At 67.0% G+C, this 24,709-nt stretch overlaps 3 protein-coding genes across 13 annotated transcripts in view; all 3 read right to left on the bottom strand.

Annotated features, from left to right (window-relative positions):
* Positions 1 to 7,716, bottom strand: part of LDB3 (LIM domain binding 3) — a 56,894-nt gene extending 49,178 nt beyond the window's left edge. For 6 of the 10 annotated variants that reach the window (XR_004815284.2, XM_049109097.1, XM_025434449.3 and 3 more), the window contains exons 1-2: positions 6,838 to 6,994; positions 6,640 to 6,755 (exon numbers count right to left, since the gene is read on the bottom strand). Coding sequence is in view for 9 of the 10 variants with exons in the window: in XM_049109097.1 (XP_048965054.1) it covers positions 6,640 to 6,732 (93 nt within the window). In the remaining variant the exon portion in view is untranslated. Of the gene's footprint in view, positions 1 to 6,639; positions 6,756 to 6,837; positions 6,995 to 7,459 lie in introns of those variants that run through there. The other 4 variants (XM_035715434.2, XM_035715436.2, XM_049109096.1 and 1 more) reach the window with 3 other exon arrangements.
* Positions 7,717 to 9,131: 1,415 nt separating this feature from the next.
* On the bottom strand, positions 9,132 to 10,999 carry LOC112651684 (uncharacterized). Of its 2 annotated transcripts, none has more exons than XM_049109100.1 (2): positions 10,442 to 10,986; positions 9,132 to 9,848 (listed from the first exon to the last, which is right to left on the bottom strand). In XM_049109100.1, the coding sequence occupies exons 1-2, from the start codon at positions 10,776 to 10,778 to the stop codon at positions 9,277 to 9,279; spliced, it is 909 nt and encodes a 302-aa protein (XP_048965057.1). In that variant the 5' UTR covers positions 10,779 to 10,986; the 3' UTR covers positions 9,132 to 9,276. The 2 variants fall into 2 exon arrangements, 1 of the variants encoding a protein (XP_048965057.1); XR_003130959.3 differs by having other exon boundaries at positions 9,393 to 9,650; positions 10,442 to 10,999.
* Positions 11,000 to 11,294: 295 nt separating this feature from the next.
* On the bottom strand, positions 11,295 to 24,709 carry OPN4 (opsin 4). The gene is made up of 17 exons (XM_025435445.2): positions 24,642 to 24,709; positions 22,489 to 22,576; positions 22,312 to 22,375; positions 21,818 to 22,198; positions 20,507 to 20,696; positions 20,167 to 20,269; positions 19,499 to 19,759; positions 17,855 to 17,920; positions 17,607 to 17,797; positions 16,483 to 16,616; positions 16,057 to 16,260; positions 15,356 to 15,527; positions 14,871 to 15,035; positions 14,074 to 14,181; positions 13,186 to 13,366; positions 11,669 to 11,839; positions 11,295 to 11,327 (listed from the first exon to the last, which is right to left on the bottom strand). The coding sequence occupies exons 1-17, from the start codon at positions 24,707 to 24,709 to the stop codon at positions 11,295 to 11,297; spliced, it is 2,580 nt and encodes an 859-aa protein (XP_025291230.2).

The raw sequence follows: 24,709 nt of genomic DNA, 5'->3' as shown, positions 1-24,709 counted from the left end.
CAGGGACAAGGCTGGCTTCTCGAGCTGGCGGGAGCCGTTTTCTGGCGCTGGCCCGAGGGACCATCCTAGAAGGAGTCCGAGGAGGACTCAGGGGAAGGCCCCTACCCTGGGTGCCAGGCCTGGGTGAGCCTCTGGCCGGCCTCCTGCCCCGCCTCCCAGAGGGACCTTCCCCGAGCAGGGCCACTGCATCACCAGCCTCCAGTCCCCGTGGGCTCTACAAGGCAGGCCACGAGCCGCGAGTGCTAACCCGGGGACAGCAGCAAGAGGGGGGTCCTTGCGGTGGCAGCGCCCGTTCGCCCTGGGCCCGAGCTAACTTCACAAGCACTGGCCCCTTGTGCCCAGACAGCTCCCCCCCGCCCACCCAGCCCCGAATCCGCTGAGTGTGGCGGGGACAGCGGAGGCAGCACCCCTGGGCTCTGGGAAACCAGGCCCAGCCCCCTCTCCTGCTCCTGCAGGCCCCTCCCAGGCTCGTGGCTGCGGGGCCTGCACGACCCACAGGAGCCGGTTATTTCCTGATTTCAGGGCTTGAACAAAGGGTAGAAACAGAAGAAAACAAAACACTTCCTGGCTGAGAGGGGACTCCCGAGGGCAAGCTGCCCGCCCAGAAAATCGCCTTTCCCGACGGTCAGACCCGTGTGATACCCGACGTCGGACTATCCACATCCTCAAGCAGAGAAAACCCGGAGAGAATTCTACGGAGGGCCCGCACACGCCTCGGCGGGCGTCTACACCAACGGGATGGGCGTCTACTGCGGCGTGGTGGGTGTCTACCCTGGCATGGCCGTGGGTGTCTACCCCGGTGTGCGGCATCGTCTGCCCGCCTCTCGCTGTGTCCCCCACCTTAGTCTACACACATTTCCCGGAAATGGCAGATACCATCTTGCTTCCTCGGGTGAGCTGTATAGCGCCTCTGCTGCCCTAGCAGGACACCCTAGGGGGGGTCCCACTGGACTCCCCCCACCGGGGTCACTCTCCAGGCCCCCCCACCGGGGTCACCCCACCAGGCTCCCCACACCAGGGTCACCCTCTCAGGGCCACCCTTCCAGGGTCACCCCCCAGCTGCTTCTCACCATCTCCAGAGTGGTAAGGCGCCCCGAGGTGGGCCACCCCAGACCCCAGACAGAGCGGAGGCTGCCAGGGGTGGAGCATGTTGGGGGAGCACAGATGACCGTGGGAGCAAGGACAGCAGGGTGGCGTCCAGGAGCGGCTGGGCCCGATGAGCTGGGGCCATGTGGGCCTGTCCGTGTCCCCCCCGCAGCGGCCCGCGACGTCTGCTTCCTCAGGAACCAGCGCACCACACCTTCCTACCAGGCCACTGCCTCCCCCTTGCCCACTGCCCGGTCCTCGGGTGTAGGCCAGGCAATCCCCGTTCCCGGGGTCCCAGCAGGCTCCTGCCTGCCCCGGCGCCCTCCTCCTGCACCTGTGGCTGCTCGTCAGGGCTCGGCTGGCCCGGGCAGGGTAAGGGTGCCGGGGGCACTGCTCGGGCTCCGGGAGCACAGTCCGGTCTCAAAGCCCCTTGGGACAGGCTCTCGGTGTTTGGGGGGCCAGGCCTGCCAGCAGGTCAAGGAGCCCTTCCTCCTCTCGGGCCATGGTCGAAGGCACCTGAGAGGGGACCCAGGGCTAGTCGGGGTCAGGGCGCAGCCATGGCCCCCACTACCGTGGACGCCTGGTGCGAAGGCAGTAGAGCCGGGCCGTGGGCCGGAACCAGGCCTGAGGGTACAGGGCGGCCTGCACAGCCCGCGTGAGGACAGCGGCAGCGCCCTCCTCCCACGAGGGCTGGGAGGGTTACATTTTTAAATGTGTTGCTCTGGAAGGAGGTGCAGAGCCGAGAAGGTTTCCGGGGGGGCTCCTGACAGGGGAAGTGCAGGTGCTGGCCGTGCCCGGGCCCCTCGAGGGTGCCCGGCTGGTGGCTGGGAAGCTGCGTCCCTGGCTCCACGGGGAAACAAGATCTGGAGCTGGCGGGGGGCCCCCTCCTACTGGCTGGGCCCAAGCCAGCCTGCCATCCCCAGAGGGGCCGAGCATCAGCCGGAGGGGAGAGTGCTGCCCAGGGTCCCAGGGAAGCAGGGCGCTGGCCAGGCCCAGCCGCCAGGGGCCTCTGTTTCCCCAGGTCCCCGCAGCAGAGTGGGTGGCGGGGCCCTCGGCCATTCCCAGCCGTTATGCTCCGTGCTCAGAACCACAGGCCCCGGCCTCGTTGCCCCTCTGGGTGTGCGGCGTCGGTGGGGCCGGGCCCAGGTGGCAGGGGGAGGTAGAAGGTGCCGTGGGCTGCGCAGTTTCCAGCTTCTCCTCCGCACCCGCCCACGCCGACCACCCCAGCACACTTGCCACAGAGCCCTAAGTGCATTCGGCTTCGTGTGATTAAGTTACCATCCCCGTGCTCTGCTCCCTTCCCATCTGGCCTCCCCGGGGGCCTTGCTCCATCCCTCATGCTTTCACCGGAACCTTCTGTCTCTGATAAAGAAGCCAGGATCGTGTCTAGGCTCCAGAAGCCCCTCGTTGCACAGAGGATTTCTGTGGCAGAGAGAACATCTTCTGTGATGCCGTGTTGTGGGTCTGTGTCGTTGGCCCCAGCCCGTGGAGGGAACCACACGAGGAGTGGACCCACGTGTAAACTGTGGACCCTGGGTGATACTTGTGTGCCAGTGTAGGTTTAGGATTTATAATAAACATGTCACTCTTGATAACGAGGGGAGGGAGGCTGTGCATGTGTGGGGCGGGGGGCATCTGGGAACTCTGTTACCTTCCACTCAATCTAGCTGGGAACCTAAAACTGCTCTTGAAAAACTAAGTCTTTGGGACGCCCGGGGGGCTCAGCGGTTGAGCGTCTGCTTTTGGCTCAGGGCGTGACCCCGGGGTCCTGGAATCGAGTCCTGCGTCGGGCTCCCTGCATGGAGCCTGCTTCTCCCTCTGCCTGTGTCTCTGCCTCTCTCTCTCTCTCTCTCTCAGGAATAAATAAATAAAATCTTTAAAAAACAAAACAAAACACTAAGTCTTAAAAAAAAAGAAAAAGGTCCTCCCTGCCTTAGCTCCTCCCACTGGCTCTTGTGGTCTCGTTTCTTCCCCCTGCTGGCTTCTCGGAGGATGAGCAGCAGGCCCCGCTCCCCGCTGCCTCCCACCCCTCTAGCGCCCAGCCCCACCGCTTCACACATTCCAGTGACCTCCCTGTGCCCCAACCTGGGGACACGGGTCCCCTCTTCTGCTGGCCACACCGTTCCCTGGCCTACGAGCCTGTCTCCCCGGATCCCGCAGTGCCGTGTCCTGGTGTCAGTAGAAGGCTCCCATGGGCCCGTCACTCCCAGTGGGCCCCAGTCAGCCCTGGCGGGGGGTGGGGAACCCCTTCGTGCCTCGTGGGCTGCTTCCTGGCTCCAAGGAGGCGCCGACGCTGTGTGCAAGCTGGCCTTGCTCAGCGCTGCCATCCCCCCGCGGCTTTAGCTCAGGAGCCCCGGGGCCTCCCCGGATGGGCCCGTCCTGTGTCCTGTGTCCTGTGTCCTGGCCACGGCCGGGAGGGTGCGCTCCTCAGGGCCCGGCCGCCTCCACCACCGCCTTCGGAGCCCTCACTGGGTGCGCAGCGGCTCCGCACCCCCGAAGGAGGCAGGCCGGGCTGGGGCCTGGCAGGGACCTCCACGACGCGTCCCCGGCCGCGGCCCCTGTTGGGTTAGCCTCCCCACTTGCGGCCAGGAAAGGGCCCTGCCAGCCTCCCAGCAGCCTCCGGAGGCTTGCCTGACCTTCAGCGCGGCTATAAACAGCTCAGCCTGTCAGCACCATGAGGCGCTGCCCGAGAAACCGCGCTATGGCCTCAAAATTCCAGGAATGGCCGGCACAGTTAACCCGGAATAGTCCCAGCCTGCGCCCCCCCTCCACCGGGGACCCTCCGTCCTCTGAATCCCCACACCCCCTGCAGCTAGGAGATCTGACACAGACTGGAACAGAGAGGCGCGAAGGAGCAGAGGCCTCTGGGCTGGTGCCCCGGGGAGCCTGCAAGGCCCGAAGGATGAGGCCGTAGGGCCAGGGCCTTGGAGCAGGCAGCCGCCCCCCCGCCCCGGGGGGCTCCCCGGGCTCAGCCCACAGCTCCCCAGCCTCGCCGCTGCCCGCCACAGGGAGAACCAGGAGGAACGACAGGTGCCCGCGGCTGCCCTGGTGGTGCTGGAAGCACTGCCACGTGCACGTCCCCACGTCACAGAGGCCGTGACAAGGTTGGGCAGGAAAACCCTCTTTTCTCAGGCGACGCTGGGAGCAGAGGACCAGGGCGCGCCTCTTCTCCTGGCAAGGGGAGGCTGGCCTCTGCAGCCGCTCCTTGGGGCCCCCCCACCCCTGGAGAGCTGGCTGGGGCTGGGGGGCGGTGAGCGGAGCTCATGTTGCAGGCCCAGCCGCACCTGTCCGGGATAAATAAAGGCATTTCCCCTCCGCCCTCCCATTCTGCCTCCTGCGCCCCTTCTCTGCGGGTCCTCAGCCTGGGGGTGGGCAGGCCGCCCAGGGCTCTCCCGCTGATCCCTAGCCCAAGGGCGGAGGGCGGGCCAGGGACGAGGGGTGACTGAGGTCACCGAGCGCCTGAGTCTGGGTGAGCAGGCGCCCGCCTCTCCCAGGACGCGCCCAGCCCGCCCCCGCGGCCCCGCCTCGCCCACCCCCCAAGGCAGATGCCACCCGCGCCCTGCCGCAGAGCCTCCGCCGCCCCTGGCAGCCACTGCAGAAGCCCCCCACCCGGCAGGACACGCCGCAGCCCAGCGGGACAGGGGCCCAGCGGCCGGGGCATTGGGGATCGGGGCTCCCAGGGAACCGGAGCGCCCAGCGCAGCTGGCCCGTGGCCCTGACGACGGGGGCGCCCCTGAAGGAAGCAGCCGGGCCCTGCACTACCGCCCGCCGCCCCCCGGAGCCGCGGCTCCTGCTTATAAAAGCCCTCAGGCGTGGGCTCCGTGCCGTCCCAGCGTGGCTTTCCCTGCGGTGGGGACAGTCTTCCTGCTGTCTAGCTTAAGGCCTCCCTGCTGCAATACAAGCCCGGGCGGCCGAGGCCAGGTGGCGCATAGATCCCGGGTGAGGTCATGGGCTATCCTGGTGCCACTGAGCCCGGAGGCTGGTTGCCACCCACTGGGGCAGGGGCACCAGCGTGAGGCCTTGAGGACTGTGGGGCTGGGGGACACGTGGCTCAGGCCCAGGCCTGGGGGGCTGTGGACCCATGACAGGGAAGAGGACAGCCCCCGGGCTGCTGGGGCACCATGTGGGGCCCTGGGGGCCGGCCGCGTGCACAGGGCTCAGATGCCCACGCAGCACATCAGCAGGCGGGGGTGTCAGGCCCTGGGTGTCCTTGGGGCTGCACGCTGTGGTCCCCAGGGTGGAGGGCCTGCAGCTCGACCTCCGGTGGGTGATGAGCATGGCCCCTCTCTGGGCTGGAGCCAGGCCAGTGCCACCCCCCCACCCCGGGGAGCATGGCCTCTCTAGCTGTTACAGCAGCCCAGAGGGGGCTCCTCCTTCTTGGGGTCCCCCCGAGGGCCACTGCTCCTACACTACCCCCTCTGCTGAGCCCTCCAGACCTCCCGCGGCTGCCCACTTGCCCGCCCCCACCCCGAGGCCCACGGCAAAGTCTCTGCTGTCCTGGCCCATCCGTCCCCCCCAGTGACAGCCTGGAGCCTCAGCCCGCGCCCTGGACCCCACAGCAGCAGGGACCCCATCAGGCAGGGCTGGTCTCCACCCACCCACACCTCACATCCCACCCTGAGCCCCGGGGTCTTCACCCCAGCTCTGCCAGACTTGCTGGGGGCCGCTCGACGAGGGTGACCAGAGTGCCCGCCGCGCTCTGGACGCTGGTGTAGGTCCTGGGGACCCTGCAGCTCTTGAGACCCGGAAAGCTTGGTCCCAAGCACATTGGGCTTCTCGCCTCTCTGGACCTGAATGTCTCCGGCCGGGCCAAAGACGGACTGAGCTGTGACGCCCCGGCAGGCTGGTCCCTGACCACAGACGACGCAGAACTCATGCATGGGCTGTTCCCCCCCGGGTGGGCGAGTGGAACGAGACGTCAGACAGGCAGTCAGGGCTGCTGAATGGGTGGGGGCTCGGCCAGGGGAGGGAGGAAGCTGCCGGAGGTCCCCAGCAGGCCCCGGAGGGCGGCGGGGGGCTGAGGTGACACAGTCACCCAGGTCCCACGGCGGCGTGGGGGCTGGGGCACAGTTACCGGCCAGCGCAGGCCCGGGCCCTGACAGCAGGCAGCCAAAGTCATCAGTCTACCCGCGTCCACCTGCGCTCTCCGTGCTAGGAGTGCTCTGGCCACAAAGCAGCTGCCCAGGTCCCCTGAGACGCTCCAGGCTTGGGGGCACCCTGGGCCCACACTTCCTGGGGAGGCCTTAGGCGGGCACTACACCTGGCCACCTGCTGCCCACGCAGCAAGCGTGGCATTGCCTTCTTGGCTCAAAACACCCACCACCTGCCCATCTTCCGCACCCACGATGGGCTGGCGGGCTCAGGTGGACCGCAGCCACGGCTGAGACCAGGGCCCGTGGCCGGCGTATCCCGTTGGAGCCCCAGACTGCGGATGGGCATGCGCGGCTTTGCCGGAGCCTCCGGGAGGGTGGTGGAGGGATGGAGGGAGCCCACCGCCTCCTCTGGCTGTGCCCCGTCCCTGTGGGTGCCAGGCTGCGCGGGCGGCACACTTACCCGGGAGATAGTGAGCGGCATGTTGAAGTCCTTGCCCCCCTGGAGACGGAAGCCCCAGGGCCCGGGCCCGGTCAGGGTCACGCTGTACGACATGCTCGTGCTGACCGCGGCGGCCTCTGCGGGTGAGACAGGAGGGGAGTGAGGGCCCGCGGCGCCCAGCTCCCGCCCGCAGCGCGCCCCACCCCGACCCAGCCTTGCCTGCTCCGTCCCTCGGTCTGGCGGCTGCGTGGAGCTCCCTAGACGCTCCTAAGAATAGCTGGGAACGAATGCCCTGGACACTGATATCTGCCCTCCGCTGCGCCCATAAATGGGCTGTAACCCTATACTCCGCCGCCCGCCGCCTCCCACCGTGACTCACCGGCTAATATTGCCCCCGGGGAGGGGAGTCCAGCACCCAGCACCCCCCGGTGGCAGGATGGGGCCGGCCGCACTGGCGATAACGCTGCCCCTGCCCTGGACAACCCAGATGTGTGTGCTCCCCGCTGCGCTCAGTCCCGCCCCTCCACCCAGGGATGCGGCGGGCTCCCCGGCGGGGGCTCCGACGAGGGCATCTGTCCATCCTTGCTGCCTGCAGAGCCCCCCAAGGGTGCGGCGTTTTCCCAGGACGGCCCGGGACCAGGCTGCACCTCCAGCTGCTCTGGACAGAGTCTGCCCGGGAGGCCGGCGCCCGGCCCAGGGTCGTCCAGCTGTAAGAGTGACGGCGACGGTAACGGGAGCTCTGGGCTTGGCCCCGGGAGCCCAAGGAGCCGCCCCACCTCCCTGCAGCCACCCGGGCTCAGGGAGGTGACGTGACGTTTCCAAGGTCACACAGGGAGCGCACCCAGGCCACCTGGAGCACCTGAGTGCTGCTTGTTCCTTCTGCTCTCGTGCCGGGTAGTGAGAGCCCCGCGGCCATCGGCGGCTCCCGACGCCCACAGCAGGCACCGAGTGAAGGGCACAGGGGCCTGGCTCAGGGTCAGGAAGCCGGTCGGTGCCCGGCAGGCTCACACCCTCCAGACCCCCCAGGGGCCCGGAGGTTATTCGTGGCTCTCCTGTCTCATTTGTGCTCTGGAAAACTTGACAGCAGCATGGAAAGCTCCAGCTGCCAAGGTCGCATGCCAGGTCCCCGTGCCCTTTGCACTGGAATGGCAGGGGGCAGGGAGGAGGGGAGGAGATGCCATTTGCTCAGCTGCTGGGACGGGGAAGTGCGTGCGGCATGTCAGCCCGTAACCCAGAGACAGTGTGTTCTGGGCAGGGTGGGTCCCGGGCCCCCAGGTCTCTAGCCAGGGAGGCCTTTGGGCCAAGATCCCTCCAGAAGCCCTTCCTCAGAAGAGACCTCAGGCCCTGTGAGGCCTGGAGATAGTTCAAACCTTTCTGGCTCTAGGCTGGGGAAACTGAGGCTCACTGAAGGGGAAGGTGACCGGACTGGCTGCTCCGCGGCCCTGAGGACCCAGTGCATGGACTGCAGGCCTGGCAGGGGCCCCACGCCACAGGGGCACCTGTAATCCACTGAAGTCCACAAAGATACTGAGTGCAAGGAGCAAAGAGCAACGTGTACCCCTTGCCCACGGAGCCACCTCGCCTGCTGTGTGTCCCGTAGCCCGACCTCCTACCCCAGTCACATCTGGCCCAGAAAGCCCAGCTGGGGCCAGCACCCCACAGCCCCCCCCCCCCGCCCCAGGCCATCCCCTGCTCCAGCCCCAGCCACATCCCATCCACACCCACCTGCAGTTTTACCCCCTTTCCTGGGAGGGGCTGGTCCTGCCAAGCTGGAGAGGACCCAGCAACCAGTCAGACTAGGGTGGGGAAAGGATGGAACCCGAGCTGCCCCCACAGGGGGAGGGGAAGCAGGGGGTGGGGAACGGAGGGGGGCCCTGTAGGCTCTTTCTGAGTCTTTGTTCTGGGTTAGGAGCCTCTGGGGATGGAGCGGGAAGGATGCTCTTAAAGGAGAAGGCCAGCCTCCCTCCATCTGCCTCCCCTGAGAGGCCAGAAGCCAGCCCAGCCAGAGAGCAGCTGGTCCCCACTGTGGGCACAAACTGCTTCCTGCTAACAGCGGCTCCTGGGGCAGTGAGGACGGCTGGTGGGCAGGGGGGACAGCTCCTGGGGCAGTGGGGACGGCTCCTGGGGCAATGGGACGGCTCCTGGGGCAGTGGGGATGGCTCCTGGGAGAGTGGGGACGGCTCCTGGGGCAGTGGGGACGGCTGGTGGGCAGTGGGGACAGCTAGTGGGCAGTGGGGACGGCTGGTGAGGAGTGGGGACAGCTCCTGGGCAGTGGGGATGGCTCCTGGGCAGTGGGGATGGCTCCTGGGGAGTGGGGATGGCTCCTGGAGAGTGGGGACGGCTCCTGGGGCAGTGGGGACAGCTCCTGGGCAGTGGGGACAGCTCCTGGGCAGTGGGGATGGCTCCTGGGGCAGTGGGGATGGCTCCTGGGCAGTGGGGACGGCTCCTGGGCAGTGGGGACGGCTCCTGGGCAGTGGGGATGGCTCCCGGGGCAGTGGGGATGGCTCCTGGGCAGTGGGGACGGCTCCTGGGCAGTGGGGACAGCTCCTGGGGAGTGGAGACGGCTCCTGGGCAGTGGGGACGGCTGGTGGGGAGTGGGGACATGGGAGTCTGCTGTGTCCCTCCTCCCTCTGCCCCTCGCAGGTTGAGATGGAGGCCTCAGGAGTGAGATCTGCGGGGCGGGGGGACAGAGAAAGAGGCGGCCCAGGGAGGCAGAGGCCGGGCCTGGGTCTCTCCCCGTCCGGGCACCACAGATGGAGACCATGCTCGTTGGGGAGAATTTGTCTGCTCTTTATTTCCCTCCGCCGCTGGAGCCGTGCCCCTGGGGCGACTTGGACCACGGATTGGAGGCAAAGCGCAGGCGGGATGTGTGCACGCTTGTGCATGGTGTGGGTGCAGAGGCGCTTGTGTAGGGGAGCGTGGGCCACAGGGGCGAGCAGAGGGGCAGCTCGGCTGCAGGCTTGTCCCTGTCACTGAAACGCCCAGCCCGGGTGCAAAGGCGGGTCCCACGCCGCCGTCGCCGTCGTCACCACCTGGACAATCACAGCACACGGCGTCTGAGGACCGGTGGACAGCTCGGGGCACAGGAGGGCCGGGGCTCCCACGCTTGGGGCTGAGCCAGGGAAACAGGCTGGGGAGATGCGAGGTGGGTGCAGAGCACCCGCAGGCAGGGGTTGTATGGTGCGGGCCGTGGATCCAGCATGGCCTGGGGGATGGGCCACTTGCAATGCCTGCGGGCACATGGGGTCACCCTGGGTCTGGGGACGGGGGGAGCCAATGGGCGCCCTCCCTGCTGGGGTCCAGGCTGGGGAGCCGCCCCTTGGTTGGCAGACGGCACACGTGTTCAGTCCAATGAGTACTCCCCTCCCCTGCAGCCGTGTCCCCGTGACCCTCCCCGGACAGGGTCACCGAGTGGTAGAGGGGGGCTGCTTGGAGGGGCCAGGCTGTCCTGCCATCTCCGACACACCACATGGCCAGATGGCCCGGGTCACCCACAGGATAGGACGTCTCCCAGGCTCTCAGGCTCCTGCAGTTGGTGGGGGGACCCCGGCTCGCCTCCCCCCCGCCCCCGCCGCCTCCCCTTTCCCTGCTGCCTTCAGGGCATCCCACACGCCCCAGCTCCTGCAGGCTTCTCCCCACTTGCTCCCGGCCCCCGCAGGGAGGCCCCGGTTACCTCAAGGCTGCCCCAGCCGTCCCAGGGCCTCCGTGGAGTCCTCCCAGGGTCCCCTGTGCCCAGGCTCGTGGCTGGATGCCCCTCAGCTCCACACCTGATCCACCCGCCCCCTCCCCCGGTTCCCGGCACCTCCCACCTTCTCTCCCTCACCTGTGTCCCCAGCGCCCGCTCCCAGAGTCCCTCTGGCTGCTCCCGGGCACACAGCAACCCTGTGTCCCAGGACACAGCAGGCCTCCCAGGCCCCGCCGCGTTCGCACAGCCTGGACCGCGCACCATGACCCCCCCACGTGGCCTGGAATCCTTGCTTCACCCCCACCTTCGCCGGGGGAGCCCTCGGGGACTGGCCTCTTCTTTCAGCACCCTGTGTGCTGATACCTCGATGGCAGTGCTTATCGCATGTGTTAGGTGACTGCTGTCGTGCTGTCCCTCTTGCCCCGTGTCCCGACCCCGCCAGGACTCCCTGCAGGCCAGGCCCGGTGCCTTTCATCACCGCCGCCCGCCCTGCCCCAGCCCAGGGGGCACGCGTCTCTGTCCTCTGCCCAGTGCTGGGTTCAGGCTGGGGACTCGGTCCTCCCTGGGGCTGGAGCTTCAAGGGAGCGGCCAGGCGTCCCCCTCCCCGGGACCCCCAGGGACCAGCCTGGGGACACGTGCGGCAGGACTTGTGTGGGGCCCCTGGGGAGAGCCCGGGAGCCGGGGTGCTGGGCAGGTGCCCGCGGAGGGGCGGGTGGGGAGCTGTGCGCTGGGGGTGGCCTTGGGCCTATGCACACGGCATTTGCAGCGTTCCAGAATATGGCCTTCTCTAATCGCCATCGACATTCCGTTCCATAGGCACTTGGGCTGACAGCTGGCCTTCTTTTAATAGCCACAAGTATTCTGGGTGACATCCTAATCTCAGGGCACTCAGAGCAAGCACACACCCGGCTGGCGGCACCCGCCCCAGGTATGTGCGGCCTCCAGCCACACACAGAGAGGTACACGCCACCCACGCTGGGTCACTCGCACCTCAGACGTGGTGGGGCACACGCAGTCCTGGCTCCTGGGACACAGGGACAGAAACACGCGCCGGGCACAGGGGCACACTCCCTTACACACGTGCTGGACAGCCACCACCACAGGCTCCATGTGTGCAGAGTCAGGGTCACACAATCACACCGACACTCAGGGGCCATCACAGAGCACACCCGGACCTGCTGGGGGCCTCTTGGACTCACAGAGACACCCTGTGCCTCCCGCCCGCCCCCCGCCCCGTACCCCAAGCAGGCAAGGGAAATCTGGGTGGGGAGGGAGGGACACCCAGAGAGCACTGGCCTGCCCAGGAGAACCGCTCCCTTTCCCGGGCCTCCCCTGGGTGACCAGCCCCCGTCCCCACCCCTTTACGGATGGGCAGGGGCCAGGCCCAATCACCTTCCCAGGCGTCTCCACCGCCTGTCCCCGGGGCCTGAGAGGGGCCTTGGCCTCCGCGTCCTCCAGGCCCTGAGTGCAGAGGAAGCGCCCGCCCGCTGGCTGGGCAGCCCCCCACACAGCTGCTGCCTCGGTGTCCATCCAGCCCTGGGGAGGGTGGAGAGTCCCTGTGAGGCTCTCCTGCCCCCTCCTGGTCCGAGCCCGCCCACCCTGCACACAGGACCTCCCTGAAGCGAGTGAGGCCCATGACGGCAGAGGCTTGTAGTCAGCACATCCTCGTGTACGGTGCGCCCATGTGCACGCGTGTGCATGTGTCTGTGAGCATGTGTGTGTCTGTGAGTGCATGTGCATGTCTGTGTGCACGTGTGCACTTGTCCCTGAACACACATGTGTCTGTGTACGCGTGTGTGCATGTGTGCGTGTGTGTCTGTGCACGTGTGTGAGCACAGGTGCACATGTGTGGGTGGGTGTCTGTGCATGTGTGCACATATGTGTCCCTGAGTGTGTGCCCATATGCAGGTCTGTGTGCATGTGTGCACATGTGCATGTGTGTCTGTGAGCGCATGCGCACATGTGTGGGTGTGCATGTGTGCACGTGTGTGCTCAGGCTCATGCCCCATGTGCCTGCGGAGGCGTGTGGGATGGCTCCATGTCTGTGAGGGTCTAGGCCTCCGCTGACAGACAACGTGCACCCCTTGCTGCCATCTGCTGCGTGCACAGGGGAAGGGGCCCCGACAGCTGCCCCCTCGGCCCCTTGAGCCAGGCCCGGGAAGGAAGCAGTGGGGGGAGGTCGCAGGAGGCTCTGGGGGCCACCCTGGCCCTCCGGTTACGGAGACGGAGGAGCCCCACTGCGGCTGGGTCGGGAGCACGGAGGGCTCCCCTGGGGCCCCGGGCCGGGCAGGCTGGCAGCTCCCAGGGCTCACGAGCACTGTGCGGTCAGCATCCGCTCACGTGCACCCTGGTCCGTCATGCACGGACAGACGACTGTTGTCCCTTTCAGAGAAGGACCCGGAGGCCCAGCACGGGTGAGTGACCTGCGCAAGCTCGCGCGGTGAGGAGGCGGTAGGCGGAGGCTTGAAGCCGGTCCCCTGACTCAAGGGCCGGGACGCCTTCCGCTGCACGCTCTGGGGTCCCCGTGGTCCCCTGGGGAGGGCATTGATGCTGAGAACGGGGGCCCCGAGCCAGCTCCTGCCTGTCTCTGGGAGGCCCCTCGAGGCCAGAGGCACCTGTCCTGTCAAGCTGCAGCTCTGGGCCCCCGGGGTCCTGCCGGCACGGAAGGCAGGGGCCTGGGTGGGGACACGCATGGTGGGTGGGTGGGTCCTGGCCCTGCTACTGGGCGACCTCGGGCCCACCCCCTGCCGTGCCCGGCTCTTGCTGCCGGCATCCCAGGGTCCTGAGGTTAGAGTCCCAGAGGCAGCCCCGCCCCGGGCCTGAGGCTGGCGGCTGAGGGGAGGAGGTGTGGTGCCAGGCTCCGGAGGCCATCGCAACCTTACCACCTCGCTCTCGGAGCCCAGGGACGCCTGGCGCCTGCGTCCGGAGATCCAGCTGAGGTCCGAGGCCTGGCTGCTCAGGGTGGAGCGGTGGGTGGAGCGGTAGCTGGCGTAGGGACCCGTGCGCTGGCCCGACACACCCAGCAGCACCCCCAGGCAGGGCAGGTGCTGGGCAATGGCCATTCTGCAGGGGTAGGACATCTGGTTAGGGGGACGGACAGGCGGACACCAGGACACGATGGCGGATGGACAGACTGATATGGGGCTAATGGGGTGGACGGGATGGGGAAATGCGGTGGCCCAGACATGGGGTCATGAGGACAGACAGACTGGCAGGCTCAGAGCTGGGGAGGGACACACAGACCCTGGGGCCACGGGCACGGAGGGAGCGCCTTTGGGTGGCGGGTTGGGCAGGGGCTTGGTGTCGGCGCCCAGGTGGCTGGGCCGAGCCGTCTCCCGCAGTGAGGACCAGGGACAGTCCCAGCAGCCTCCGGGGCTGCAGCCGGCCTCAGCCGGGCAGCGCGTTGCTGACACCTCCAGGCAAACGGGAGCACCGACAGGCCTCTGAGGAGAGCGGGCAGGGCTGGGCTCCCGTCAGCCAGCGGAGCCCCCCACCCCAGGCCAGGCCAGGGGGCTCCAGGGTACTGCTGCCTCGGGCCTTCGCTCTGTGGGGTACCACTGCCGAGCGGCCATCCTGGCTGGCCTGGATCATCCATCCAGGCAGGACTGGGCCCTCATGTCACCCCAACCGCCCCCCGGGAAACGGGAGCAGCAGAGGGGGGCACGCCCGCTCCAGACCCCGCCCCGAATCATGGCTTCGTGCTCAACGGGAGACCAGGAGGATGGCCTCGGCCCCATGCACTCCTTCAGGCCCTCCACCCCGGGGCACACCTGTACTTGGGGTGCGTGATGGCGTAAATGATGGGGTTGTGGATGGCGGAGGCCTTGGCGATGACGGCTGGCACGGAGTTCATGTAGGGCGTCAGGACGTGCGAATACCTAGGATGGAGGCGCTGTGGTCCCCTGCCGGCTGGCCCTCCCCGACCCTCTGCAGCCCCCTGCCCTCTCAGGGGCCTTCTTCCTCTGGGCCAGGCCCTGCGGGGTGTGGCCTGGCCTGGCCCAAAGTCCCCGGCCCACGAGAGGGACTGCTCTGACATGGGGCGAGTGGGGATCTGGGGGGCGTTAAGGCAGGGTCGCCAGAGGACGGTGGGCCAGGCTGCGGGGTCTCCTAGGGCCTTGATCCCTGTCCACCCCCGGGGCCCCAGTGCTGAGACCCCTGCCCTCCCACTCTCTCAGACTGACTCCCCAGGATCCCAGGCCCAGGCCCTTCCTGCACAGGCAGGTGTCGCACCCAACCCCCCCAGGTGGGTAACTCGGCCCGCGTCACAGCCGAAACTGGCCGTTGTCCACGCCGCTGCAGCCATTGCAGTCTGCACCTTGCGGCTACGCAGGACCCGCGGCAGGAGGCCCGCAGCCCAGGGGAGGAGGGAACAGGGCTCGGGGACGTCGCGTGCTCCCATGGATGTGGCAGGTGCGGGAGTCCTCGGGGCCCCAGGCCCAATTCAGCGGGGCCCTCAGGGAGACGGAAGAGGCGCGAGGCCCACGAGGCAGGGAGGCTGGCTGGGCTCCAGCTTGGGCCCTGCCGTCCCCCCGCACCCCCGCCCGCCCCAGCCCCTGCGCACGCTCACCCAGCGAAAGCCGTCAGGGCCACGGCAGAGTAGGGGGCCCAGGAGAGCACGAAGAGCAGGATGACCAGCAGCTCCATCTTGGCCATCTTCCACTCTCTCTGTAGCCGCTGCCGCTGTCGGGGGGACCTGGCCCCGCCCTCACAGGCCCTGAAGGTCTGGAGAGCCCTGGGGGGAGCCTGAGTCTGACCCGCCCTGTGGCCGTGAGCTGCCCTCCGTCGGGGCTTGCGGGGCGGTGGCCCGGGGAGCGCAGGCACCCCAAGGCTCCCCATCACGCCCCGCAGCAGCCTCCCTGGGTCCCCCCACGGGCCTCCCCATCAAGCCTAAAGGCCCCGCCCCAGAAGCCCCCCCACTTCTCCAGGCTCCCCCCCCCCAAGCGCATGTGCTCCTCTTGCCATGGCCTCGGAGCCCGGAATGTGGGGGGGGGGTGTCCTGGGAACCTTAGGCAGCGTAGCCCCCCCTTCCCCGCGCCCAGCGGCCGCCCTTACTGGCCTGTCTCCCGGATGGCCCTGAAGATGAACACGTAGCAGTAGACGATGACCAGCAGCGGCAGGAAGAACACGAAGCAGAAGAGCAGCATGGTGTAGGCGCGGACCGACGGCGTGAAGCTCATGTAGTCCCAGGAACAGGAGGTCAGCAGCCCCTCGGGGACGTAGGCACCTGGGGTAGCAGCAGGTGCTCAGCCGGGGGCTGCAGGCTTCGGGCCGCATCCGCCTGGGAGCCGTGGACGCTCGTCCCAGCGCCCGCCCTCGGGGGCTCCGTGGGAGCCCGGGCACCTGGAGGAGAGCTTGCCACCCGCCGCAGCCCATTTCCCCCAGCTTGGAGCAGAGCCCTCACCAGAGCCCCCAGCGTTTGCCCAGGTTTTTGATCCTGCCACTGAAAGGTGGGAGCCTAACTGCTACCTCTCCCCGCTGTGGGAGCCTCGCACCCCAACGCCTGCCCGGCTGACGCTGCAGCTCCTATTAGATGCACCTGTGCCTTCCCACCAAAACCGGGGACGGGAGCCCGGTTGTCCTCCGATCGCTGATGGTGCGAACTCAGTTTCCCCTACTGCAGTCATATCCCCTCAGTGTCCACCTGCCTTGAGGCTCAGGTGCTCCCTCGGGCGTGCGGGCCAGCCCGTCCACCCACCGGCCCCCTGACAGCCCCTCCAAGCGTATCGTCCTCTCCCGGGGCCCTGCGCACTCACTCCAGCCGAAGAAGGGCGGCAGACTCCAGGCCAGGGCATAGAGCCAGACGCCCAGCAGCACGAGCGCCGCCCGCCTCTTGGACACCACCCCGACGGCGGCCAGGGGGTGCGTGATGACCAGGTAGCGGTCCAGAGCGATGGCCGTCAGGGTGATCATAGAGGTAATGCCGAACAGAGCCCCGCAGAAGGCGTAGAACTCGCAGCCTGTGGGCATGCTCCCTGACCTCAGAGGGTGGCAGGAGCTGGGAGCTGCCCCGGGAGGGAGGGCCGGGGATGGCACACGTTCTCCAGCAGCTCTCCGCCTGTGGCCCGGAAGCCGCGCCTCCCCTCTGGTGGGCCACCTGGTGTCCTGAGGCCTCTCGCGGCGGGGTGTCCCCTGCCACAACCCTCCCCCTCCCTCCAGCCGGGGGGTCCTTGGCCGTCTACCTGCCTCCCCAAAGAGCCACCGCTTATGGAGGCTGCTGGCAAAGAAGACGGGCGCCTGGGTGAAGGACATGAAGAAGTCGCTGACAGCGAGGTTGATGATGAACATGTTGGAGGGTGTCCTGAGGCCTCTGGTCCTGTGAGGGCGAGGAGCAGAATCAGGAGGTGCGTGTGCCGGGGAGCTTCCCTGGGTTACACGCGCGCACACACACACACGTGTGTCCCTGCTCCGGCCCTCCGGCCCCCTCTGCAGGACCCACATCCCCTTCTCGGACACACCCCTCGTTCTCGGAACCCTCCAGGCTAATTCTCGCCGGGGGCTCCCCCTCTTGCGTGCTCAGCATTCCCCGAGCTCCTCACACCTCCTTCCTGCCCAGGCGCCCCTCCTGGTCTCCGCTCTTCTAGAATCTCTGCACTGTTCATTCTCAGGGACAGCCCAGGGCGCAGAGGCCGGCGCTTGCACAAATGCCTCCCCCCCCCCACCCTCTGTCACCCGCCTTTGCTTCTATCCCTCCCTCTTTCCCAGGGGGGAGCACTGGGGCCCCCGCTTGTCCAGACAACAAATCCTACAAGCAGCACGGCCAGGACTCAAGTAGTCGTTTGATGGGCCCCGCAGACGTGGACTTGCACAATCCTACATCGACTCCGTGAAGCGGATCCCGCCGCATCTTGCAGACAGGAAAATGGACCCGCAGAGGATAAGTGACTTGCCCAAAGTCAGTTCAGCTAGTAGGTAGCGGGGTCAGGGGGTCCCTTTGTCACCTGCCTGTCAGCCATTCAGCCCGAGAAGGGGGGCGGCTGGGGAAGGGAGCTGGGGTGGTGGCCAGGGGGCTTGGGGACGCAAGGGCTGCCTGCCGACACCGAGGGAGGATGCCCATGGGGGCAGGTGGCGTGGAGGTGAGCTGAGAGCAGGGCGCAGGGAACAGAAGCGTGTGGGCCCTAGGGACCCTCGTCCTACCCAGAGGGTGTGCCTGGAGCCCAGCTGGCATTGCCACTCATGTCGCCCTGGACCACTCCTCGCCCCTTCCCTAAGCTAGAAGACAGAGGCCTGTCCTGAGAGCTCCGAGGGCTTGGCCGTGCCGTCCCCTCTGTGGCTCAGTGGTGTCCTGGGGGAGCTGGCCCCGCACGGCTGGCTGCCCTTGATGCCCACGCCCGCCCCACCCACCAGGCACCTGCAGAAGGTATAGATGACCATCAGGTTGCCCAGCATCCCCGTGAGCCCCACCAGCAGGATCACGGTGCCCAGGATGTAGTGGGCGTGGTCTGGGACATCCACCGTTGGGAAGGGGGCCCAGGCCGCAGCCCGGGCCCCGGCTGCCTGCAGAGACACAGACCCCAGCTCGTCACCTCATCCCGCCATCTCCAGACAACTGACGAGGAACCGTTGGGGAGACCGAGGCTCAGCGTGGCACAGCCGCTTGCCCGCCATGCCCGGAGGTGGCTGAGTCCGGGTGGAAATGCAGGGCCCTCCCCGGTGAAGCCTGAGCACACCTGCAGCACGGCTCAGAGGGGATGCTGAGGGCAGCCGGCCACTCGGTCCACCACCCCTGGTGCAGACCCCAGGGCTTCCAGGGTCAGCTACGGAGGCTGCACAGACACATGGACACGTGTCGGATAAGTGAAGCCACGGCCGGGGTGAGACTACGACTCCCTGGGGCTGGGGGGAGCCATGCCCAGGCGCTTCCCCCCTCCCCCCATACGGCCCTGCCCCAGGCCCTCCAAGTGGTTAGCAGCGGTGCTCCCGGCCCTGTGGACCCCGGGGTGGGGGGGCGCCCTCCTCCGGAGCTGACCCCCAGCCTCAAGGAAGGGCTTGGACCCCCATGACTGGGTAGTGCCAACCTGGACACCTGGCAGGAGGCACAGGACAAGAATTCCCCTTATAATAGGACGCTTAGGGGCGCCCGGGGGGCTCAGCGGTTTAGTGCTACTTTCGGCCCAGGGCGAAACCCCGGGGTCCCGGGATCGAGTCCTGCGTCAGGCTCCCTGCAGGGAGCCTGCTGCTCCCTCTGCCTGGGTCTCTGCCTCTCTCGCTCTGTGTGTCTCATAAATAAATAAATAAATAAATAAATAAATAAATAAATAAATAAATCTTTTAAAAAGAAAAGGAAGCTTAGGTGACCCTTTGCTGGCAGAGGCGTGGCTCTTGATTTCGGGCAGGGTGACGGTCTGAGCCCCACATTGGGTGCAGAGAGTACGTAAATAAGAACATAAACTTGGCCCCTTGGGTGGCTCAGTGGGTTAAGCATCCAGTGCTTGGTGTTGGCTCAGGTCATGATCTCGGGGTCATGAGGTCAAGCCTTGCGTCGGGCTTTACGCTCGGCAGGGCTTCTTAGGGTTCTCTCTCCCTCTTCCCCTACCCCCCCTATATATAAATATATCTTAAATAAATAAATAGACGTAAAAAAGAAGAAAGAAAGCCTGGGTCCCCCAGGGTCCTGCAGGGAGGTCATGACCCTGTGAGGCCAACACAAGCAGCTTTAAGGAACCCTCAGGCTGACTCCTTTCCTGGGAAGGAGGGCAATTGGGTCCCTGCCTTGCCCCCCGCAGCTACAGAGCCTTCCCCCCCCCAGGATGCAGGCTGACGTCCCGGGGCCTCGGGGCCCCCTCGGCGTCCCCAGTTAACAGGGGGTTGGCGGGCTGTGACCCTGGGGCCCCGGCCAGACCACGGAGGCGGCACAAGGTACCCAACAGGGGACCCAGAGGCCCCTCCTCTCTGGAAGGCCCCGTGGGGTTTCAACCACCCTCAGAAAAGACCGGGTGCAGGTCTGGGCTGTTCCTCCGGTCCTTTAGGGCTGGCCTTTCTGTTCCTTGGATGCTTTCCGTGGGGAAGGACATTGCTTGCACCCCCTCTCTTGTCCTCTTTGTGTAGAACAGGCTCCACAGGTCCTGTCACACGCCCAAGGACCCCGCAGGGGCTCGGGCCTTTCCTGCCCCCCCACCCCGTCAGAACCCCCGTGTGTCCCCAGCGGGGAGGCTGGGCTGGGGAGGCTCTGGGCACGCCCACCTGGCCCGGGCTTACCGTGGGACCCGTGGGCAGTGCCTGGTCCAGGCCGACGGTGCTGCGCGGGGAGCCGTGCCACCTGCCGGGCGACGCTGCGGTGGCCACGCAGCCGGGCTCCTGGGCACCGGGCCCCGAAGGGGGGTTCATCCTGGGGGTGGTCCCTTCTGGAGCCCAGGAGAAGCCAAGGGCCCGGGAGCTCAGGGCATCAGCTGTGCCCACCCGCCTGCCGCCTGCCCTCTGCTGTGTGCGGCCGGCCCGGAGCTCTCCCCGCTGACGCCGCTGTGCCCAGTGAAGCACGACGGATGAGTCACAGCAGCCGCGGGGTCGGCCCGGCCTTTAAGGAGGGCGCCGGGCGTGCACGTGCCCCGTGGCTCAGCGCCGTGGGCTCCCGGGTGTCCCTGCGCGAGGCCTGAGGACAGCGGCGTGCACGTGTGAAAGTACGTGCGTGTGTCAGGGGATACGGTCCTGCCTGGGCCCGAGCTCATCTGAGCTGCATGTCCTGCCCTCAGCCTCCCGCCAGCCAGGGCCACTCGCCCTCCGCCTGGCACCCACGGCAGACGCAGAGTGAGGACCGTGGGATATCACGGCAGCGGGCTGAGATCAGCTCATGAGGCCCTTGTTTGCTTGTTGCCTTTTGACAAGAAACTTCTATTGAAGCATAAAGATTTTTTCTTAAAAAAACCCACCGAATGCAGAGCTGGTGGGAAGTCCGACCTGAGATGCGTGAACATCAGCAGTGGAGGGGCCCCGGCTGGCAGCTCCATCCTCCCTTGCAGGAGGGAGCAGGAGCTGGAGGGGATGGCAGCTGGGCCATCCTCAGGGGGCCACTCCACTGCCAGAACGTTCTAGCTGGGGCACGTCCTGAGACCCAGTGCGGAGGTTCGTGGAGCCGTGGAGCACAGGTGGCACCATCTCTTGCTCCAGGATGCCCCCCCCCCACCATCTTCACAAACAGTGGTCCTTGAGCCCCAGCGCTGGGCCGGGGTGGGAGCGCCCCCTCCTGCAGGGAGAAGCTGCCTGCCCCACGGTGTCAGCTCGGGGCTTGGACGCTTCCTCCGGAGGCCTTCCTTGGCAGGTCCTAGCTCGCAGAGGCTCCCCTGGGACACCCAGTGTGGCCTCCCCAGCCCTCGGCTCCCGGCTGCGGAGCCTCGCCTACTGGTCACAGCTGGGAGCAACACCGAGCTGCCGGGGGCCCGGGGGACATCCTTGCGGGAAGCTGTGGCCCCAAGCCGTAGGGTTTGTTGGGTGGGCCGATGGGAGGGGCCCCAGGGCACCACAGGCCCAGGAAGCACCTCTCCCGCTGGGGAGCCTTCGGAAGCCCATGCTACACATGCTCATGTCCCCAGAGGGCTCCTCCCAGCCTTACTCCCCTCGTGGGCCCCCCCGAGTTGCCCCCTGTGTACCCCATGGCAGCCCAAAGTGGGGCCGCCCGGGGTATCGCCATGGGGCAGGGTGAGCCCCTTTCCTGTCCCTCAGGAGCACCACAGGGGCTCCTGGGCTTGCCACCTCCCAGCCTGGAGTCCTGACCCGGCGCCTTCAGGGCTTTCCGGTGCCTGTCGTGCCCGGGCCACGCATGTTCTCAGTAAGTCCCGTCGGGGTGTCCCAACCTCACGCCGTCCCAGGACCGCGCGTTTGTCAAACGACCACTGTGTGCTAGCGCCGGGCCCGCATCAGTTACGGCGGCTGCCCTGGCACCTTCGCTGTGTCACCGGGAGGGGAACAACCCTCAGCCCCCCTCCGCCGACCCCAGAAACTAGCCTCTTCCTGCCCATAGCTGGAAGCTTCTGTCAAGGGCAGTCAGGGCTGGTTCACAGGTGCAAGAGAGGAGCAGGGACACAGAAGGTCAAGGAAGTACGAGCAAGGCCAAAAGAACCCTTTTTTTTTTTTTTAATTTTATTTATTTAGAGACAAAGCACATGGGTGCGGGAGCCGGGCGAGGGGCAGAGGGAGCAGGAGAGGGAGGGTCCCAAGCGGACCCTCCTGAGCTCCAAGCCTGACCCGGGGCTCCATCCCACAGCCTGGGGCCCAAGTCAAACCACTGAGCCACCCGGTGGCCTGGGAACAAACTTTTATCCTGAAAGCTGACCACACGCCCTGGGGAGGCATGCGCCTTGGGCGCCCCCGGGAGCCAGCAGGTGCAGGAGCTTGCCACCGGGTTCCAACCCCGGGCCTCACTGCCAGAGCCCTTGGCGTTCCCGGGGCTTGCCGAGCACCTGCCGGTGCACACACGCGGTCCTGGGCCATCTTGGGACTGTATACATATATTGTTTTGTTTTGACGTTTTGGTAACATGCTGGAGCCGCAGAGGAGCAGCCTTCCCCCCCACGATGCTCTGGCCTGCAGGGTGGCGCGAGGCTGGGGGAAGGGGCCCAGCGTCCCCGCGCTCTGTGACGCTCGGCTCCTGGCCGCTCGAGGGGACAGGCGTGGGGAGGCCACGAATCTCCAGGGACACGGAGGCGTGCTGGGCGCAGAGCAGCTCTGGGGGTTGCCTCAGGAACCAGGGGCCCCGTAAGGCCTGGGGTTCCCGAGCGTCCGCGTGCGGCCCTGGCGGAGCTGAGTGGGGCCCGTGGACCTCAGACGGCTTGTCTTCGTGTGTGACTGCGGCCCTGTGAGCCTGGCGGGGGCTCCAGAGGCCCAACACGCTCGGTGCCCTCCCAAGCCAGCCCCGCGGTCGGCAGCCCTGGCGGCCCCCAGCTTGGCCCCGGCTGCTGTCAGGACCTGGAGGATCAAGACCACGGAGGCTTGGTGTCCTCCTCAGGGCGACGGCGTGGACGCTTGGTCACAAGCCCCGCGGCCTCACCCAGAGGCGGCCCGAGGTTACAGGGCTTCACCCGGCTTCACCCTGGCTGTGATGCTGGCCCGGGACAAGTGCTGCAGGACCGTGCAGCCCAGGAGCTGCGGGACTTAGGAGCTGTCCCCAGCCTCAGGGGACTCTGCGTCACCCTCCGAGGGCCCCTCCCCATCTGCAGGATGGACATGGCTGCACTTCATCGGCGGCGGGGCTTCACTTGAGTCAGCGCCCCAGAGCCCAGCAGGCGGGAGCACCGCGGCCCGCAGTCCTTCTCCGTGCCGCCGGGGACCGAGAGGACAAGCAGTCTGGGCAGGGGCAGGGGTGGTGGGGTACAGGGCAGGCGTGGGGGGCGCAGCCCTGTTCCCCGAGTGGAGAGGCGAGCGAGCGTGAGCCCCTTGCCCCAGAACCCGGCCGCGTGTGCCCAGAGGCCTGGCCACCCGCAGGAACCTGGGGGCTGCTCTTTGGGGGGCTGGGGCTGGGGTGGGAGGTGCTCGTTCTCTGCTCTTTGAGGCTCCCCGACTCGGGAGCTGCCGGCAGTTTCCCGCGGCAAAGCCCAGGGCAGGGGCATCTGGCACCCTCTGCTCCGGGCTCTCAAAGTGAGCAGAAAGCTTCAGAGCCCCCAGGCCCCCTGCAGCCCCCACCTGGTCCCCTCCCCTCTCGGGCCGCTTGAGGCCCTGTCCTGAGGAGCCCGACCTGCTGGACAAACGTCCCGCCCCCTACCCGCCGCCGCCCGATCCCCGGAGTCACCAGGGAGCCCGGAACATGGGCGCGGAGCCCCCCGCAGGGACTCTGGCTCGCTGGACCCGGGGTGTGGCCCAGGCATCGGGATTTTGCCAAACGCCGCCTGACACGAAGGCTCACGTCTCTGCTTGTGCCTCGTACACGCCCACCTGGACTCACGGTGAGCCCGCGCCCACCCGCAGTCCCTCCTCACCGCGGCGCCCCCCCCCCCCCGGAGCAAACATCCCCCCCCCCCCCCCCAGCTTCTCCGACCTGGGCAGGGCCCGAAGTCAGGCTCCAGCGACCCGCCTGCGCCCTGCAACCTAGGAGAAGGGCTGGGCGCCAGGGGTCCGAGTGCCTGGCGCCCAAGGGCGGGGGGCTCAGGAGCGGCGCCAGAGGCAGGGCCCCTAGCTTAACCCCTCCTAGTCTGCAGGTGAGGCCGGGCATCCACGAACTTGGCTGAGGAAAAAGTGGTGTTGTCTGCAGTGACCCGAGCTGGGACCGAGCGCTCTCCTCCATTAGCAGCGTGCACAGAACCCCCGGTAGTGTTGCCCGTGACTTTGTCACCCATGGAAATCACTGCTACTTTCATAGGCCAGTGGGACTGTTGCACACGGGCACAGTGCTGGCTTTGCTCACCACTGCTTCAAAATGACGGGCCTGCTTACACCTGCCAGCAGGCCTCGTTGATCCGTTAAAGAAGAAGCAGGTTACGCCACCACATATTTATTCAACATTTTAGTGATGACATTTCGCCAGGATTGGTTTCCTCTTTTATTTATCGTATGCATTTTACACAACATTCCTGAAAAGGGCCCCATAGGCTGTGCAAGACTCCAGACGGGTCCCTGGTACAAAGGTTAAGAACTGTGGCATAGGGGCACCAGCGTGGCTCAGCAGTTGAGCAGCTGCCTTCAGCCCAGAGCGTGACCCCGGGTCTCAGGATCGAGTCCCGCTTCGGGCTCCCCGTGTGGAGCCTACTTCTCCCTCTGCCTGGGTCTCTGTCTCTCTCTCTCTCTGTGTGTCTCTCATGAATAAATAAATAAAATCTTAAAAAAAAAAAAAAAAAAAAAGAACTGTGGAGTAGAGGTTGAGGCAGGTATTCAGAGACCAGGGTGTAGAAGCCACGATCGAGGGCGACTGCATGGCCTCCCCTGAGGACCCCACAAAGGCTGCCTGGAGGTCTCAGGAACCGGGAGACACCTGCCTCGGACAAGGCCCTGGATCCTTCAGGGCTGATTATGTAGCTTGGCCTGGGCCCCTCGAGGCAGCCAGAGTCTGGCCAGAAGGGCCCGGCCTCAAAGCCCCACCAGCCACCCCAGTCCCTGAGCCCCGGCGCCTGGCTGTAAGTCCTGCCTCCCCCTTTTCTCAGATAAACCTCGATTCCCCGCAGCCACAGAGCTGACCGACAGCCCGTGAGAACAGAGTTTGCAGGAGGCCTTGGCCACCCAGAGACAAGGGCACCCAGAGTGCGGCCGCCGCCCCCGAGACAGGCCCGGAGCAAGGGAGTGCGCCTGGAGCCTGCCTTGCTGGCAAGCCAGACGCAGCCTTTGGGGCAGACCCGGGAAGCTGCTGGGCCTCTTGGAGACGGCCGGCCGGAGAGCAGAGGTGCTTTGGAGAGGGGGAGGTGGGCACAAGTGCAGGGCCCACTTGCAGAGCCCGGGGTCCCCCTCGGCTGCCAGCCGGCCAGCGCACACGGGACGGAGGCCCCCACACAT

This window comes from Canis lupus, chromosome 4, assembly GCF_003254725.2.
Source record: "Canis lupus dingo isolate Sandy chromosome 4, ASM325472v2, whole genome shotgun sequence".
NCBI classification, from domain to species: Eukaryota; Metazoa; Chordata; class Mammalia; order Carnivora; family Canidae; genus Canis; species Canis lupus.
This window is presented reverse-complemented; position numbering and strand designations above follow the sequence as displayed.